At 44.5% G+C, this 17,309-nt stretch overlaps 1 protein-coding gene across 8 annotated transcripts in view; it reads right to left on the minus strand.

Moving 5' to 3' along the window:
- Positions 1-17,309, minus strand: part of LOC119964797 — a 141,022-nt gene that overhangs the window by 88,967 nt on the left and 34,746 nt on the right. For all 8 annotated transcript variants that reach the window (XR_005460365.1, XR_005460364.1, XM_038794796.1 and 5 more), the window contains 4 exons: positions 15,801-15,895; positions 11,132-11,191; positions 8,689-8,822; positions 1,242-1,374 (listed from right to left, as the gene is read on the minus strand). Coding sequence is in view for 6 of the 8 variants with exons in the window: in XM_038794796.1 (XP_038650724.1) it covers positions 1,242-1,374; positions 8,689-8,822; positions 11,132-11,191; positions 15,801-15,895 (422 nt within the window). In the remaining 2 variants the exon portion in view is untranslated. The remainder of the gene's footprint in view (positions 1-1,241; positions 1,375-8,688; positions 8,823-11,131; positions 11,192-15,800; positions 15,896-17,309) is intronic.

Here is a 17,309-nt window from a genome sequence, read left to right on the forward strand (position 1 = left end):
AGCAAGGGTGAGAAGGCAGGGCATTCATTAATAACCTCAACCAAAACAGGAATTGAACCCACGGTGTTGGTTTAGGGGCTGGTTTGGCACAGGGGCTGGTATGGAACAGGACTAAATCGCTGGCTTTTAAAGCAGACCAAGGCAGGCCAGCAGCATGGTTCAATTCCCGTACCAGCCTCCTCGAACAGGCGCCGGAATGTGGCGACTAGGGGCTTTTCACAGTAACTTCATTTAAAGCCTACTTGCGATTTTCATTTCTATTTTTTTCATTGGTATCGCTGCGCATACGACCCAGCCATCCTCTGGAACTGTGGTGACATTTTTAATATTTAATTAACACTCACATTACAGTTCCAAACCAGTTTCCTTCATGTAAATAACATGATGGATCACAAAAATGTTTTATTGTAAGTTTAACCAAGTTACTCTAACTTATATAGATCATTGTGAAAATCACAATTGGAACAGTGAGATGGATTTCATCAGATTGCTGGAGGCTCCAATGATGGTGCCTCAGTTGTTTGCGAGGCCCTAGCTGGATTTAAGGCCCATTGTGCTTTAATTAGCTGCCAATGGGACACCTGTCCTTTTAAGGGATGACAATCAGCTTTTAACAGTTGCTGACCAAAGAGGGTCTGCAGCTTCAGTCCCAGCAACATCACTGGTGGCCATTGCTGTAACTGCACCCAACTAAAGAAAGCAGCAATGTTCCCCACCCTTGGTACAAGGTTAATGGGTTGCAGGTTTCCAGGACCTGTCAGGCAGCTTCCAGCCAGGGAGAAGAGGAGCAGTTGTTAATGGCAGGGGTGGAGGTTATTGCAGGGATTGGCACTGCCAACAGGGATCTACTCTGTGGACCACAGAATGCTTGATTAGGAGGATCCAACACCAAGCCCACGTGGTGAACACCTGGGTTTACCATGTGATTTCCCAATGCATCAAAGGGCCCGCCTGCCACTAGTAAAATGCCAGCAGCAAGAAGAAGCACTTAATTGGGCTCTCATGACACATTTGGCATCTGGGTGGAAGGTCATAATCCATATTCCCCATTGCTGGCAAAATGCCACAGCAGTGGGAAGGTGAAGAGCCCTCCACCCTACCGTGCCATTTTATAGCTCCCCAACATCCAGCCCATGCCTAAACAGCTGGTAAAATCCAGCCTAGTTTTTGAATTTGAGCATACTAATACCGCACCTTACCAGGGTTTTATACATCGAGACGTTTAATAATGCGCTATTCACCTCGCGGGTAGAGAGTGGAGAAGACATGATTATAGAATTATTTGGGCTTGACCGATTGCAAATGTCATCATCAATTTTCTCTTTTATATTTTCCAGTTGCATTCCTATTCTAAATATTTGTCCTTCAATTTCCCTGCAGAGAAAAAAGGAAATAATTTTAAAATTAAATTTTCTGCTCATCAATTGAAAAATATGTGGCGGAATTCTCCATTCCAGGGACTAAGGACGCGATTCTCCGCCCCCCACGCCAGGTGGGAGAATAGCGGGAGGGCCTCCCGACATTTTTCACGCCCTCCCGCTATTCTCCCCGCCCCCACGCCCGACCCACGCCACGAATCGCCGCTCGCCATTTTTTACGGCGAGCGGCGATTCTCCGAGTCCGATGGGCCGAGCAGCCAGGCCTTCACACCCGTTTCACCACGGCAGCAAACACACCTGCTCGACGCCGTTGTGAAACGGGCGCCAGATGCTCGTTTGGGGCATCTAGGGGCCCGATTTGGACGGGAGAACCACGACTGTGCTCGGGAGGGGACAGGCCCGCGATCGGTGCCCACCGATCGTCAGGCCAGCGTCCAAAACAGACGCACTTTTTCCCCTCCGCCGCCCAGCAAGATCAAGCCGCCACGTCTTGCCGGGCGGCTGAGGAGAAAGACGTCAACTGCGCATGCGCGGGTTGGCGTTGTCCAACCTGCGCATGCGCGGCTGACGACATCGGCCGCGTCAGACGGCGTGACGCTTGACGTGCGGCCTTGACGACCGTCGTCAAAGCCGCGCCGCCGTGACGCACGGGCCTGCGCTCCTAGCCCCGCCCGGGGCGTCAGAATCGGCCCCGGAAGTGGCCGTGAAGGCTGCCGTGGGCCACGGCCTGTCCCACTGCAGCGTTTACGATTCTCCGCATTTGCCACGACAGCAAAACTGGCACCATAACTGGACTGATCCCGTGACTGTTGAGGGGTTGGCACCGGCGCCACGTGGAACACAACTGATTCCAATGAGAAATGGTGTGGGGCTCGCCGGTTTCACAATTGACACTCAGGAGGCTGATAAACTGCAGCCGCATATACACACTTCACTCCCCACACACACCATTCCAGACAACAAGATGCAGCGGCGGGAGCAGCACCGAGGTTCACAGAAGCCAAGCTCAAGACCCTCCTGGACTCGGTGGAGGAGAGGCATACCACCCTGTACGCAGCACGGGAAGGTTGCCAGCTGCCAACCTTGTTCGCCGTGCCTTGTACCAGGTGCCTGACGCAGTCAATGCTGTCAGCAACACTGTCTGAACTGGCCTGCAGTGCAGGAAGAAACTACATGACCAGAGAGCGACCAGGGTGATTAGGCAGCACTGTGCACCTAGCACTTACCCCGTCCCACACATCCGTAACTGCCCCTCTCCACACACCCCCACCCAGAGTGCGTCCGGACCCCCACCCTGCACCACATGCTGGCATCCATAAGGCTGCTGGTGTCCTGGCCACTGAAGCGGCCGACGAAGTTAGACCCCGCTGAGTTGTGGTTCCACATGCCACGTGCGTCAATCACCCCTGCGGTCTAATCATGTGTCTTGTCTCTTGCAGGACCTGCTGATGATGGAGGTAGTCCATCTGTCGTTTACTGCCCTCAGCCAATAACACAGCAGGAGCTCCCCTGTGTGCCGACCAGCAGCACGGACGGGAGCTATATTCCTGTGACCCAATGCCGATGGTCCACTCTCTGTGCTCCATGGCCGCAGGCATGCAGACCCTGATCGAGATCAGAGTGGGCCTCCAGGTCTGGCTGCTCCAGGTGATGGGGGGAACCTTAGGGGATAGCTCCACTCACACCCCCATCCCATAGAGTAGCCCGGGAGCCACCAGGCATCGCCAAGGGAGGAGGTGGTGATGGAGTCTGGGCCTGTGACTCCCGCAGGGGAGGTGCAACACCTTGGACTCATCCTCCTGTCCCTAATGCATCTGATGGGCAGGGGGCTGAACAAAGTGGTACCACACCACCTGGGACACCCGAGCATAAGCTGGGTCCATCCAGGCCCGATCACCTCAGAAGACGGCCGTCAACGGGGACCCAGATTGGAGAGCGGGAATCACAGCACATCGCCTCAGCAACAAAACCATCTAATGAAGGACATGTTTGCCTTAGAAGGTGTAGAAGAAAGGCATGCTAAATGGATCACTGATATGAAAGGCTGTCCTATGAGAAGAGCTTAACTAGAATGGTCTATATCCTGAGAGAGTATAGATGAATGAGAGGTGATCGCATTGAAACAAATCAAATCAAAATCGGATTTTCGGCGGGAGCAGGGGCCTGTCGGGAAGGTGAGTGTGTGCCTTTAAATTTGCTTGCCTTTCAGCGGGAGCGGCCTCCGGATTTTCGGCGGGAGCAGGGGCCTGTCGGGAATGTAAGTACCTGTATATAGGTCGGGAGGTTGCTAAACCCGAGACACTACACTTGTAGTGTCCCCCACCCTTCCACATCCTCTAACCTAAGGGGTTGAGGGAAGATCAGGTAAGCTCTTCCTTTCTTTTTCTTGTTTTTTATCCAGAGGGGATGGCAGGGAAGGCAGTTCAATGTTCCTCCTGCAGAATGTTTGAGGTGAGGGACGCCGTCAGTGTCCCTGCTGATTTCATCTGTGGGAAGTGCACCCAACTTCAGCTCCTCAAAAACCGTGTTAGGGAACTGGAGCTGGAGCTGGATGAACTTCGGATCATTCAGGAGGCAGAGGTGGTCATAGATAGAAGCGTCAGGAGGTAATTACGACAAAGAATAAAGATAGATGGGTGACGGTGAGAGGGGCTGGGGGAAGCAGTCAGTACAGGGGTCCCCTGTGGTCGTTCCCCTTAGTAACAGGTATACCGCTTTGGATACTGTTGGGGGGGGGGAAACTTACCAGGGGTCAGCCACGGGGTACAGGTCTCTGGCACAGAGTCTGTCCCTGCTGCTCAGAAGGGAAGGGGGGAGAGGAGAAGAACATTAGTCATTGGAGACTCCATTGTTAGGGGGATAGATAGGAGATTCTGTGGGAACGAGAGAGACTCGCGGTTGGTGTGTTGCCTCCCAGGTGCCAGGGTCCGCGATGTCTCGGATCGTGTTTTCGGGATCCTTAAGGGGGAGGGGGAGCAGGCCCAAGTCGTGGTCCACATAGGTACCAACGACATAGGTAGGAAAAGGGATAGGGATGTAAGGCAGGAATTCAGGGAGCTAGGGTGGAAACTTAGATCCAGGACAAACAGAGTTATTATCTCTGGGTTGTTACCCGTGCCACGTGCGAGCGAGTCGAGGAATAGGGAGAGAGAGGAGTTGAACACGTGGCTGCAGGGATGGTGCAGGAGGGAGGGTTTCAGATTCCTGGACAATTGAGGCTCATTCTGGGGTAGGTGGGACCTCTACAAACGAGATGATCTACACCTGGACCAGAGGGTACTAAAATCCTGGGGGGGTGGTTTGCTAATGCTCTTCGGGAGGGTTTAAACTAGTTCCGCAGGGGATTGGGAACCTGAATTGTAGCTCCAGTACACAAGAAGTTGAGAGTAGTGAGCTCATGAGTAAGGTTTCAAAGTTGCAGGAGTGTACCGTCAGGAAGGAAGGTGGTTTAAAGTGCCAATACTTCAATGCCAGGAGCATCCGGAATAAGGTGGGTGAGCTTGCAGCATGGGTTGGTACCTGGGACTTCGATGTTGTGGCCATTTCGGAGACATGGATAGAGCAGGGCGAGGAATGGTTGTTGCAGGTGCCGGGGTTTAGATATTTCAGTAAGCTCAGGGAGGTGGTAAGAGAGGGGGAGGGGTGGCATTGTTAGTCAAGGACAGTATTACGGTGGCTGAGAGGACATTTGATGAGGACTCGAATACTGAGGTAGTATGGGTTGAGTTAAGAAACAGGAAAAGAGAGGTCACCCTGTTAGGGGTTTTCTATAGGCCTCAGAAAAGTTCCAGAGATGTAGAGGAAAGGATTGCAAAGATGATTTTGGATAGGAGCGAAAGTAACAGGGTAGTTGTTATGGGGGACTTTAACTTTCCAAATATTGACTGGAAACACTATTGTTCGAGTACTTTAGATGGGTCCGTTTTTGTCCAATGTGTGCAGGAGGGTTTCCTGACGCAGTATGTAGATAGGCCAACGAGAGGAGAGGCCGTATTGGATTTGGTACTGGGTAATGAACCAGGGCAGGTGTCAGATTTGGAGGTAGGTGAGCACTTTGGTGATAGTGACCACAATTCGATTATGTTTACTTTAGTGATGGAAAGGGATAGGTATAGCCCACAAGGCAAGAGTCATATCTGGGGGAAAGGCAATTATGATGCGATGAGGCAAGACTTAGGATGCATCGGCTGGAGAAGAAAACTGCAGGTGATGGGCACAATGGAAATGTGGAGCATGTTCAAGGAACAGCTACTGCGTGTCCTTGATAAGTATGTACCTGTTAGGCAGGGAGGAAGTGGTTGAGCGAGGGAACCATGGTTTGCTAAAGCAGTTGAAACACTTGTCAAGAGGAAGAAGGAGGCTTATGTAAAGATGAGACGTGATGGGTCAGTTAGGGCGCTTGAGAGTTACAAGTTAGCTTGGAAGGCTCTAAAGAGAGAGCGAAGAAGAGCCAGGAGAGGACATGAGAAGTCTTTGGCAGGTAGGATCAAGGTTAACCCTAAAGCTTTCTATAGATAGGTCAGGAATAAAAGAATGACTAGGGTAAGAGTAGGGCCAGTCAAGGACAGTAGTGGGAAGTTGTGGGTGGAGTCCAAGGAGATAGGAGAGGTGCTAAATGAGTATTTTTCGTCAGTATTCACACAGGAAAAAGACAATGTTGTCGAGGAGAATACTGAGATACAGGCTACTAGACTAGAAGGGCTTGAGGTTCATAAGGAGGAGGTGTTAGCGATTCTGGAAAGTGTGAAAATAAATAAGTCCCCTGGGCCGGATGGGATTTATCCTAGGATTCTCTGGGAAGTGAGGGAGGAGATTTCTGAGCCTTTAGCTTTGATCTTTAAGTCATCTTTGTCTACAGGAATAGTGCCAGAAGACTGGAGGATAGCAAATGTTGTCCCATTGTTCAAGAAGGGGAGTAGAGATAGCCCCGGTAACTATAGACCAGTGAGCCTTACTTCTGTTGTGGGAAAAGTCTTGGAAAGGTTTATAAGAGATAGGATGTATAATCATCTGGAAAGGAATAATTTGATTAGAGATAGTCAACGTGGTTTTGTGAAGGGTAGGTCGTGCCTCACAAATCTTATTGAGTTCTTCGAGAAGGTGACCAAACAGGTGGACGAGGGTAAAGCAGTTGATGTGGTGTATATGGATTTCAGTAAAGCGTTTGATAAGGTTCCCCACAGTAGGCTATTGCAGAAACCACAGAGGCATGGGATTCAGGATCAGTTTGGATCAGAAATTGGCTAGCTAATAGAAGACAAAGGGTGGTGGTTGATGGGAAATGTTCAGACTGGTGTCCAGTTACTCGTGGTGTACCACAAGGATCTGTTTTGGGGCCGCTCCTGTTTGTCATTTTTATAAATGACCTGGAGGAGGGCATAGAAGGATGGGTGAGTAAATTTGCAGATGACACTAAAGTCGGTGGAGTTGTGGACAGTGCAGAAGGATGTTACAAGTTACAGAGGGACATAGATAAGCTGCAGAGCTGGGCTGACAGGTGGCAAATGGAGTGTAATGCAGAAAAGTGTGAGGTGATTCATTTTGGAGGGAATAACAGGAAGACAGAGTACTGGGCTAATGGTAAGATTCTTGGTAGTGTGGACGAGCAGAGAGATCTCGGTGTCCATGTCCATAGATCCCTGAAAGTTGCCACCCAGGTTGATAGAGTTGTTAAGAAGGCGTACGGTGTGTTAGCTTTTATTGGTAGAGGAATTGAGTTTCGGAGCCATGAGGTCATGTTGCAGTTGTACAAAATTCTGGTGCGGCCGCATTTGGAGTATTGCATGTAGTCTGGTCGCCGCATTATAGGAAGGATGTGGAAGCATTGGAAAGGGTACAGAGGAGATTTACAAGGATGTTGCCTGGTATGGAGGGAAGATCTTACGAGGAAAGGCTGAAGGACTTGAGGCTGTTTTCGTTAGAGAGAAGAAGGTTAAAAGGTGACTTAATTGAGGCATACAAGATGATCAGAGGATTAGATAGGGTGGACATTGAGAGCCTTTTTCCTCGGATGGTGATGTCCAGCACGAGGGGACATAGCTTTAAATTGAGGGGAGATAGATATAGGACAGATGTCGGAGGTAGATTCTTTACTCAGAGAGTAGTAAGGGCGTGGAATGCCCTGCCTGCAACAGTAGTGGACTCGCCAACACTAAACGCATTCAAATGGTCATTTGATAGGCATATGGACGATAAGGGAATAGTGTAGATGGGCTTTAGAGTGGTTTTACAGGTCGGCGCAACATCGAGGGCCGAAGGGCCTGTACTGCGCTGTAATGTTCTATGTTCTATGAAATTCTTGTCAAAGTTGCTTAAAACCCCTAGTTGGACATTCTAGAATTAAGGGTCATAGTCACAGGGTAAAGGGTTGGCTAGACCGAGGTGGCATGAAATATCTTCACTGTGCTGGTTGTGAATCTTTGGAATTCATTACCCAGAGAGCTACATAAGCTCAGTCAGTTAGTACATTCAAAAAGGTCAATAGATTTTTGGTCAGTAAGGGAATAAAGAGTTACGGTGATAGGACAAAGAAGTGGAATTTATTTATAAGATTAGCAATGATCCTGTTGAGTGACAGAGCAGGCTTGAGGGGCAGTAGAGCGTACTCTTCCTCCTATTTTTATGTTCTTCAGTCACAAACCATCCTGACTCATTATATTGCTGTTTCTTCATCATCACTGGGTTTTAATCTTTGAACTCGCTACTTTCACCACACAGACTTCAGCGGTTCAAGAGGGGGGCTCGCCACAACTTCTTAAAGGCAATTAGGGATGGGCCATTACCATAAATTAATAATTAAAATAAAATGTTATCATATCTACCCATTCAAAATTGATTGTTTAAATAAACTTGGAACTAGCATTTCTTCCCAACGAAACAAACATCAGCACAATATTTACAAGAATATCGAAGTGCTGTCAAAATCATTTAACCCATTAAATGAAGCGTAAATGTGACTCTTGTTACAAATGTCAAATCACATTTCATTTGGGTGGCATGGTAGCACAGTGGTTAGCACTGTTGCTTCACTGCACCAGGGTTCCAGGTTCAATTCCTGGCTTGGGTCACTGTCTGTGCGGAGTCTGCATGTTCTCCCGGTGTCTGCGTGGGTTTCCTCCAGATGCTCCGGTTTCCTCCCACAAGTCCCGAAAGACGTGCTGTTAGATATTTTTGACATTCTGAATTCTCCCTCAGTGTACCCGAACAGACGTCGGAGTGTGGCGACTAGGGAATTTTCACAGTAACTTCATTGCAGTGTTAATGTAAGCCTACTTGTGACAATAATAAAGATTATTATTATAACTCTAACCTGTCTGGGTCAAACTCCCCAGCAGTGATATTTTTGTCCAGGTAGCGGCGTTGCTGCAGACTGCGGTGCTCGTCTTTATTTGCAATATAGCTCCTTTCTAGTTTATCTTGGCCATCTATCAGCTTCTTAAATTCCTGAGTGAAAATAAAAAATTGCAATGGCAATACAGAATGCAACTCTCATTTCCATTTGCCAGTTATGTAACATGTTTAGGTCATACACTAAGGTTGAAAAAATGTTCTGCTATTTTTCCCATCCTCACATCCACCAATAATTACAGTGTATAACTGTTGGGAATATTGTGGACCCTAACTCAGGTATTGTGGCTCTTTATCTTCCTTTATTATGTCATCAGATTAAAATAATACTGTATGTATATCAGCAGACATTTTAGTACTGTTTTGTCCATGGGCTTTGGTATGCATTGCTAAGAACAAATGTATTTTAAACAATTTTGTATTTAAACCATTAAATTTGAATTAACAAAAATATATTTATAACTGAATTGTAATAGTTACAGTAAGAAGTTAATGTAATATACATTTATGATTCCTATAATATTATAAAATATATTTTATGAAGATATTGGGCCTTATTTTAACTCTGTGTAAGTGGGTGGTTTTTGAATGAGTTAAAATATTGCCCATCAGTTCTCACAGTTTGCATAGAACAGAAACATGAAGTAATTTTTAAAAATATTTTATTTTATGAAGCAATTTTTGTGGCTATCAAAATACTTATTATTGCTGTGTAGAGACATATTGCCAAAACCTTTCATCTTACACGCATCGGGACAAACATAGGAGTGCCAAATTTCAAACAATCACAAGTTATACTACTGGAGAAAAGGATGCTGATTGATCGTCATCTCGAATTTGATTGGCCAATGGGTTGCTATGGAGAAAGCAAAGTGAACAATAGGCTCTCCAAGCTCCCAGGTAATTCAATAACAACACAAGGCTTGACCACATTCTTCTTTTATTTGTAGAGAATAGGTCGCTGCATCGGAATGTATGTCGCTTCTAGCAAGTGTAAATGAGCCATGAAACAAACTTAACTGAATAACTTAAATCGGTTGTTAGTGTAGCTATTAGAGCACTCATGATTGTTCAGCAATTCCTGCCCAATCATGGAATTATATCTAACAGTAAACATTTTGTATGGTCTGTAATTTGCTTGTAACGAACAACTGAAGGAACATGCTCTTTTAATTTGATCAGAAAATCTTTGAGATATATGGCCTATGTACCCAACATCATACCAGCATTGTAATTTATTCATGATGTTGCTCAGTTGTGTGGTGGGCAGACGTGTTTTTGGACAGATGGCAGCATACAGTTAGTGGGAAATACTATTCGCATAGCCACTGCATGGTAGTGTAGCCTGTCACAACTTTTTTAAACTTGCCTTTCCACGTAATTTAAGGTAGACCGAGCACTTTTCAGATCTGAAAGTGGTGGCCTAGGCCCAGTTGCGAGTTTGCCCCATACACAGTGAACAACGATCTCATCAGGGTAGCCGCTGTCCTACAGGATAGCTTTGATGCACTCTATTTATGCATCAAACTTGCAAAGGGAGTATTTACAAGATTACTGATAAGGTCAACCTTATAGCATGTGGAGCATCAACCAGCTCACACTTGAAAAATTAAAAACAAAAACAAAATCATTCTGTGATTGGGCAGCACTTGCTGAAAAATTCAGAACTAATACCTACACTAAAAAACAATTTAAGTAATCAGTCAAGCTCGCATCAATGCTTCACAGCTCCAGGGTCCCAGGTTCGATTCCCGGCTGGGTCACTGTCTGTGTGGAGTCTGCACGTCCTCCCCATGTGTGCGTGGGTTTCCTCCGGGTGCTCCGGTTTCCTCCCACAGTCCAAAGATGTGCGGGTTAGGTGGATTGGCCATGCTAAATTGCCCGTAGTGTAAGGTTAATGGGGGGATTGTTGGGTTACGGGTATACGGGTTACGTGGGTTTAAGTAGGGTGATCATTGCTCGGCACAACATCGAGGGCCGAAGGGCCTGTTCTGTGCTGTACTGTTCTATGTTCTATGGCTCATTTACACTTGCTGACAGTGACATACATTCATACACAGGGACCCATTCTCTGCAAACAAAAGGAATATGTTCAAGCCTTGCACCATTATTGAATTACCTAGGAACTCAGGAGCCTATAGATTCCTATTGTTTTGTCCATGGCAATGCCTTGGCCAATCAACTTGCCAGCCAATCAGCACTTTTTTCTCCCATGGTATAAATTGTTGTGATTGTTTGAAATTTGTCATTCTTCCATTTGTTCTGATAAGTGGAAGATAAAAAGCTTCAACAACGTGTCTCACTTTTCAGAAATACTCAAGTTCTGTATGAGCAAGCAACTGTTTAAAATACTTTTTAATTATTCAAATGTAGGCACATTGAAATTTTACTATCAAATACATTACCCATTGCGCATCTTCTACTGAAATTGATCTAGTATTAAGGCACTTCAGAAAGTCTTCAACCTACAAAAGTAACGTTTTTGTCACAATAAATCAATAAACCCAACAAACAGAAAATTACAATTTGTATATGCTTTGAAATGTATGTGGTAAGATATTCTTCCTCTGAACTAATAATTGGCATTTCCACATTAATTTATTGATAGTTTTTGCAATTATAAAGTTCACTCACTTTACTATAATAGTTTGCCATAAAACAATTTTGGGACATATTGAAACTCCATTCCAAAATGTGGAATACAATTTTTGGAGGTTTCTCTGTAATTTTATCTTCCCACGAATTCAGTTTCTATCAGTTGATTTGGATAAAACATCTCATTTTTCTTTAAGCACAATGGGTGGAATCTTGTTGAGGCATTGGGGATCTTGCCCACCAGGTGAAGAGTCAGCAAGTAACCCGTGCTGCCTCTTTTTGGGAAGGCTTGCTGGATCACAACCTAATCGGACAGTGGTGAGGCAAAAGGCAGAACCACCCCTGGAATCAAGATCTGGGATGGGGAAGAGTCTCACCTAATGATAGCTGCTGGCCAATGAGAAGTCAGCAGCACTATTGCAAGGCCGTGGCTGCTGCCAGAAGAACAGACACCGCAGACCCAAGATCACGGAGTTTCCAGGCCACAGGAAAGTAACGTGAGGGGAAGATTCACAAGTCGGGGTTGCGGGAAAAGGGGTGCAGGCAGCAAGGACAAGGGGGTGGCACTCAGCAGGCTCCACCCTTCCCAAATTCCAACCCCTCGATCACGCACTAAGTGCGTTTGATCCAGAGATCGCCCCGGAATTAACAAGCTGGCCTCATAATTTTAGCTGCCGTGCACACCACATGGCAACAGGTTCACCTGCAGCCGTGTTAAGTGCTCATTAGTTAGCCATTTAAGGGCCTTAATTGGTTGCAGGGGGGAACGTAAACTATGGTCCTTCACATCCAGAATTAAATTCTGGCAGAAATGGGAAGCGGACAGGGTGTAGGTACACAACCATTCTGCCTAATTAAATGCCCTTCCCACTCCGCCACCAGAGAGAGCAGAAGATTCTGTCCATTTTGTGAGGTAATTTTCACCATATGATTGCAGGGAAGTTTCTGGATGTCAACTTGAAAGAAACAACAAAAATATTAATTGAAGGGGAAAACATATCCTACTGTATTGCCAATAACCCTAAATTAAACCACAAAATGCAGAAAACAAAAATTCTGAATCCAGTCTTTCAATAATTATTTAGTAAGAAGTCTTACAACACCAGATTAAAGTCCAACATGTTCGTTTCAAACACTAGCTTTCGGAGCACTGCCCCTCCCTCAGTCCTCAACACCGACAACTGCCAACCTCCAGATGCAATTCTGCAACTCATCCGCTTCATTCTGGATCACCTTCGACAACAAGTTCTTCATCCAGATGCACGGAACAGCCATAGGGACCAAATACACACCTCATTACGCCAACATCTTCATGCACAAGTTTGAACAAGACCTCAAGACCTCCTCACCGCACAAGACCTTCAACCGACGTTGTACACCAGGTACATCAATGACATTTTTTTCCTTTGGACCCACGGCGAAGAATCATTGAAACGACTACATGGTGACATCAATAAGTTCCATCCCACCATCAGACTCACCATGGACTACTCTCCAAAATCAGTTGCATTCTTGGACACACTCGTCTCCATCAAGAACGATCACCTCAGCACTTCGCTTTACCGCAAGCCCACGGATAACCTCACGATGCTCCACTTCTCCAGTTTCCACCCTAAACACATTAAAGAAGCCATCCCCTATGGACAAGCCCTCCGTATACACAGGATCTGCTCAGACGAGGAAGAGCGTAACAGACATCTACAGACGCTGAAAGATGCCCTCGTACAAACGGGATATGGCGCTCGACTCATCGATTGACAGTTCCAACGCGCCACAGCAAAAAACCGCACCGACCTCCTCAGATGAGGAAGAAGCAGTGCTCCGAAAGCTAGTGTTTGAAACGAACATGTTGGACTTTAACCTGGTGTTGTAAGACTTTCTTACTGTGCTTACCCTAGTCTAACGCCGGCATCTCCACATAATAATTATTTAACAAAGCTTAGATATTGATAGGTATTAGTAATTTATTTACAAATAGAGCAGAATTCTATTTCTTATGGTATATTGGTGTCTTGAACAATGAACTGTCTTTTTTCTGTATGGTTCCGTTTTAAAATATTAAAGAAAAATATGGTTTACTGAATTGCTGGCTTCTCTATAACCATTTTCGCCTTATTTTATGCTTTGATGCTAATTACAGATAATGTTCTTATGCAGTAAGAAATTCCCATTTGTGACCACTTTCTTTACCCCAAATGTCGGTTTTCAAAATCTCTGTATTTACCTTGAATTTTTTTTAATGCCCTACTATAACATCTTTAATAATACTTCTAAGATTTTCTCCATGACAGATGTTAAGCTAAATGGCCTATAATTTCCAGCCTTTCTGTCTCTCTCCCTTTTTGAATAAAGGGTTACGTCACTATTTTATAATCTAATGGAACTTTCCCTAAATCCAGAGTTTTGGAAAATTAAAACCAAAGAATCATCTAGCCACTAGCCACTTCATTGAAGACCTTTGGATGAAATCCATCAGGACCCAGGGATTTGTCAATCCGTTGCTCCAACAATTTGTTCAATACCACTTCCTTAGTGATTGTAATTTTTCTGAGTTCTTCCCTCCCTTCCATATCCTGATTTAAAGCTATTTGTGGGGTGTTATTTGATATCTTCTATCATGAAGACCGATGCAAAGTACCTGGTCAATTCTGCCATCTCATTTTCCACTATTAACTCCGCAGACTCACTTTCTATAGGATCAATGCTCACTTTTTAAAACTCTCCTTATTTAATCGGAGAGAAACCCTTACTCTCCATCTTTATAATTAAATTATCATCAACATATTTTTCATCTTGAAATATGCTAATACCTCATTTAAAGAAGTTTGTGCTGCTGATGTGTTGGTGTTTATGTCTCTTTTTATTATCTTTATCAGTATGTATCAGTTCACATTCTCATGCAAAGTAATACTTCAATCTACCTATACTGAACTTAGTTTGAACAAAGATGCTCAAAGTACAACATAGATATTATTCTCACCAAACTTTGGTGTTGAATGTCTGTTAAGAAAAGAATAATCTATGACCATGTATATGTTTCAAAGGCTATTCTATTGAATATCACAATAACAGGAAGATATCGGTGACTATGGAAACCACTAATGAATAAAACATTAGTAACTAGAGCAACTAAAGCAACAAATAAAGAAAAGTCCAAACTCACCAATAATATTTGACTGTTGAATCTATGTAAATGTGAAAATGTTATGGAAACTGCAAAATCACAATTGTAAATTATTTTGGATTTTCTAGTCTGCAAGAAATTCCTTGTAGAAAGATACATCAAAGAAGCTAATCTTGTAACATGATTCCAATTGAAATTAAAGTCTTGTGCGTCACCCTACATTTCACACAAAATATCACCCTGCAATTTGCTGGGAATGCATTGTGTGTTTTGCATTACTGGTCTTCCTTCGTGGTGCTTGATTATAATTGTGTTCAACAAATAACAGAAACAAGTCATCACATTCAGTTTAAATTCAATCAGCCAATTTTTGAATTAGTTTTACAAGCAACAATTGGTGTTTTTTTAAATATCACAAGCTGCTCAGGAATTGCAGTTTTTAAGTTACTGATGTTTTCAAACATACTTTGCTCCAACACCAACCCCATCATTAGTTGTGGTGCTAAAAAGGTGTAATTGTTCAGCCATTATAGGTAAAACTTTTCTTGGAAATCTATTCAACAACTTCCACTTTGCTCCATATACTGGGCAAATAATGAAACACATTCTTGGTTATTATGGCTTTTAGTACTGTATGAACTGTATTGGGGCATTTAATAAATTTTCCAGGAGGAAAATGTGGGCTGAATTTTCCCAGTCTACTGGAAACAGGTTGGAAGACAGGGGGCTTCATAAAATGATGATAGAGGGAGCAAAGGGACATTTTCCTGTTGCCACTGCCACATGAGGAGACTGCCAGGCAAACCCTGGTGGCCTACACGTTTGTTCTCAGTGGCCTTCCTTTTTGGGCTACTGCATGGCCCATGGAAGAGCCTCTTAAATGACCATTACTGGTAAAATGTCACCCAAGATCCTGCCCACTTTTATTCCAAATGGCAAGACTTCTTACCTCTTGAGAAGATCCAGCCTTGTAATAGTTTATCAGCTGTGATAAGTTGCTTCATGTGAATTCATGCAAACAATTTTGCAATGTTGCATAGAATTGTGTTATATGTCATTAGTTTGCTGTTAAAAACAATATTGTAGTTTGGAAAACTACAATTCCTCAGCAGCCTCTGTCATAAGCAGCTTTACTAATTTGTTGCTATCAAACATAAGTACTGTACAGCCTTTCCACATCTTAAATGACCTATTCGCTACTATGTGGAGTATGTTATCAACTTTCTTAAATTAGCCCTTGATGTACCTTAAATTTAGGTTAGACAGAATTCGCAAAGTATTGTGCTCTTAAGTTATTATGGTTAGTGCCTTCTTTTAATTCTATACATATAACCACTGCTATAGTGGCAAATTACCTGATGTTTAAAATATTCAATGTGCTTATTTAGCTCCTGAGCCATTCGTTCTCCTTCTGTTGCCTTGTAAACCTCAGCAATCGATTGGCACGAATCTGGTTTGGTTCCAGCAGAAATAACCAATGACAGTTGTTATATGCTGATCCTTTAAAAAACAGAATCTACTGATTTCTGTTAATATCACATTTAACATTTAATATACTTCATGTCTTACTAATAGATGTGCTGAAAAAATAAAAAGTTTTCTTATTTTTATGTATGATCAATTCACTCACTATAAGGAAAGGTTATGTTGACAACAGTGGCAATATACCAATTAGATGTGGCTTGTTACATGAAACTCTTACATTCCCCAATTTTGTTCTCTAACCTCATAGTCTATGTACTATTTTGACTTGTATTTGCAGTATCTTGGGCTGTGAAGGGTGAAAATTTAAAAACAAGTTATATCTGTGACAAAAAGAATACATTAAATTTCATGACTGGTGTACTTGTGCTTTTTTTTACATTATGGGCGGGATTCACCTTCGGCCGCGCCGGAATCAGGAAACACGATTGGGCAGAGAATCGGTTCCGGCACCGAATTCGTGGCAGGCACCGATTTCACGCCAAATCCCAATTATTCGTTGCCTCGACAGCGCGTCAAGGCATTCCAGAACGCACATACAATAATCACCCTTGGCATATCATTAGCGGGCCCGACCTGGTATTCTCCTGGGCCTCCACAATTCTCCGCCTCCGCTGGGGGGAATTTGCGATGGCGAGGTTCACTTGTGCTTTTAAAAATCATGAATCAGGTGCCTTGGCTGCTGACGGGGGAGAGAGAGGGTACGGATCCGATATCGCCACAGTTTGCTGATGCTCATGTCACAGGCCAGGGGGGCTTTTGCCAGGGCCGGAGGGAAAAGCGGGGTGTGGCAAGGAGGTGGACGGGAACAACATTGCCGCGGCCTGCGAGGCAGCCATGGTTGCTGACTGGCCACTGTGAACTTAGGGCCATAGGTCATATGGGTCCCCCCCAGCGCATGCCCCTAGGTGCCCTGTTGCGCCAGCGATCCATCAGCAGGATGCGCGCGCTCCAGCGAAATCTTGTTGGATGAGTGTGTATGGAGAGTGAAGTGTGTATATGCGGCTGCAGATTGTCAGCCTCTCGATTGTCAATCCTGACACCGCCGAACCCGACACCATTTTCCATTGGAATTGATCTTGTTCCAGATGGTGCTGGTGCTATCCCTCAACAGTCGCTGAATCGGCCCAGGTGTGGCGGCAATTTTGCTGTCGTCGAAGTCCATGAATCCTGCCCTGGTATCAACACTTAGTCTCAGAACTGAGAATCCAGCGTATGTACATAGAAAAATGCTAAATAAAAATTTAAAACTCTACAGAGGTAAACCATTCTGCTTTTGTGCTCCTTCTTACAAGTAATTTTAGATTGTAGTACTAGAGGTAACAGTTGACTGGAGTAAAGGGAACCTTAGAAAGTAAGAGAAACAAGTAACTTACAAAAAT

The sequence above is a fragment of the Scyliorhinus canicula genome, chromosome 4 (genome assembly GCF_902713615.1).
Source record: "Scyliorhinus canicula chromosome 4, sScyCan1.1, whole genome shotgun sequence".
Classification (NCBI taxonomy): domain Eukaryota; kingdom Metazoa; phylum Chordata; class Chondrichthyes; order Carcharhiniformes; family Scyliorhinidae; genus Scyliorhinus; species Scyliorhinus canicula.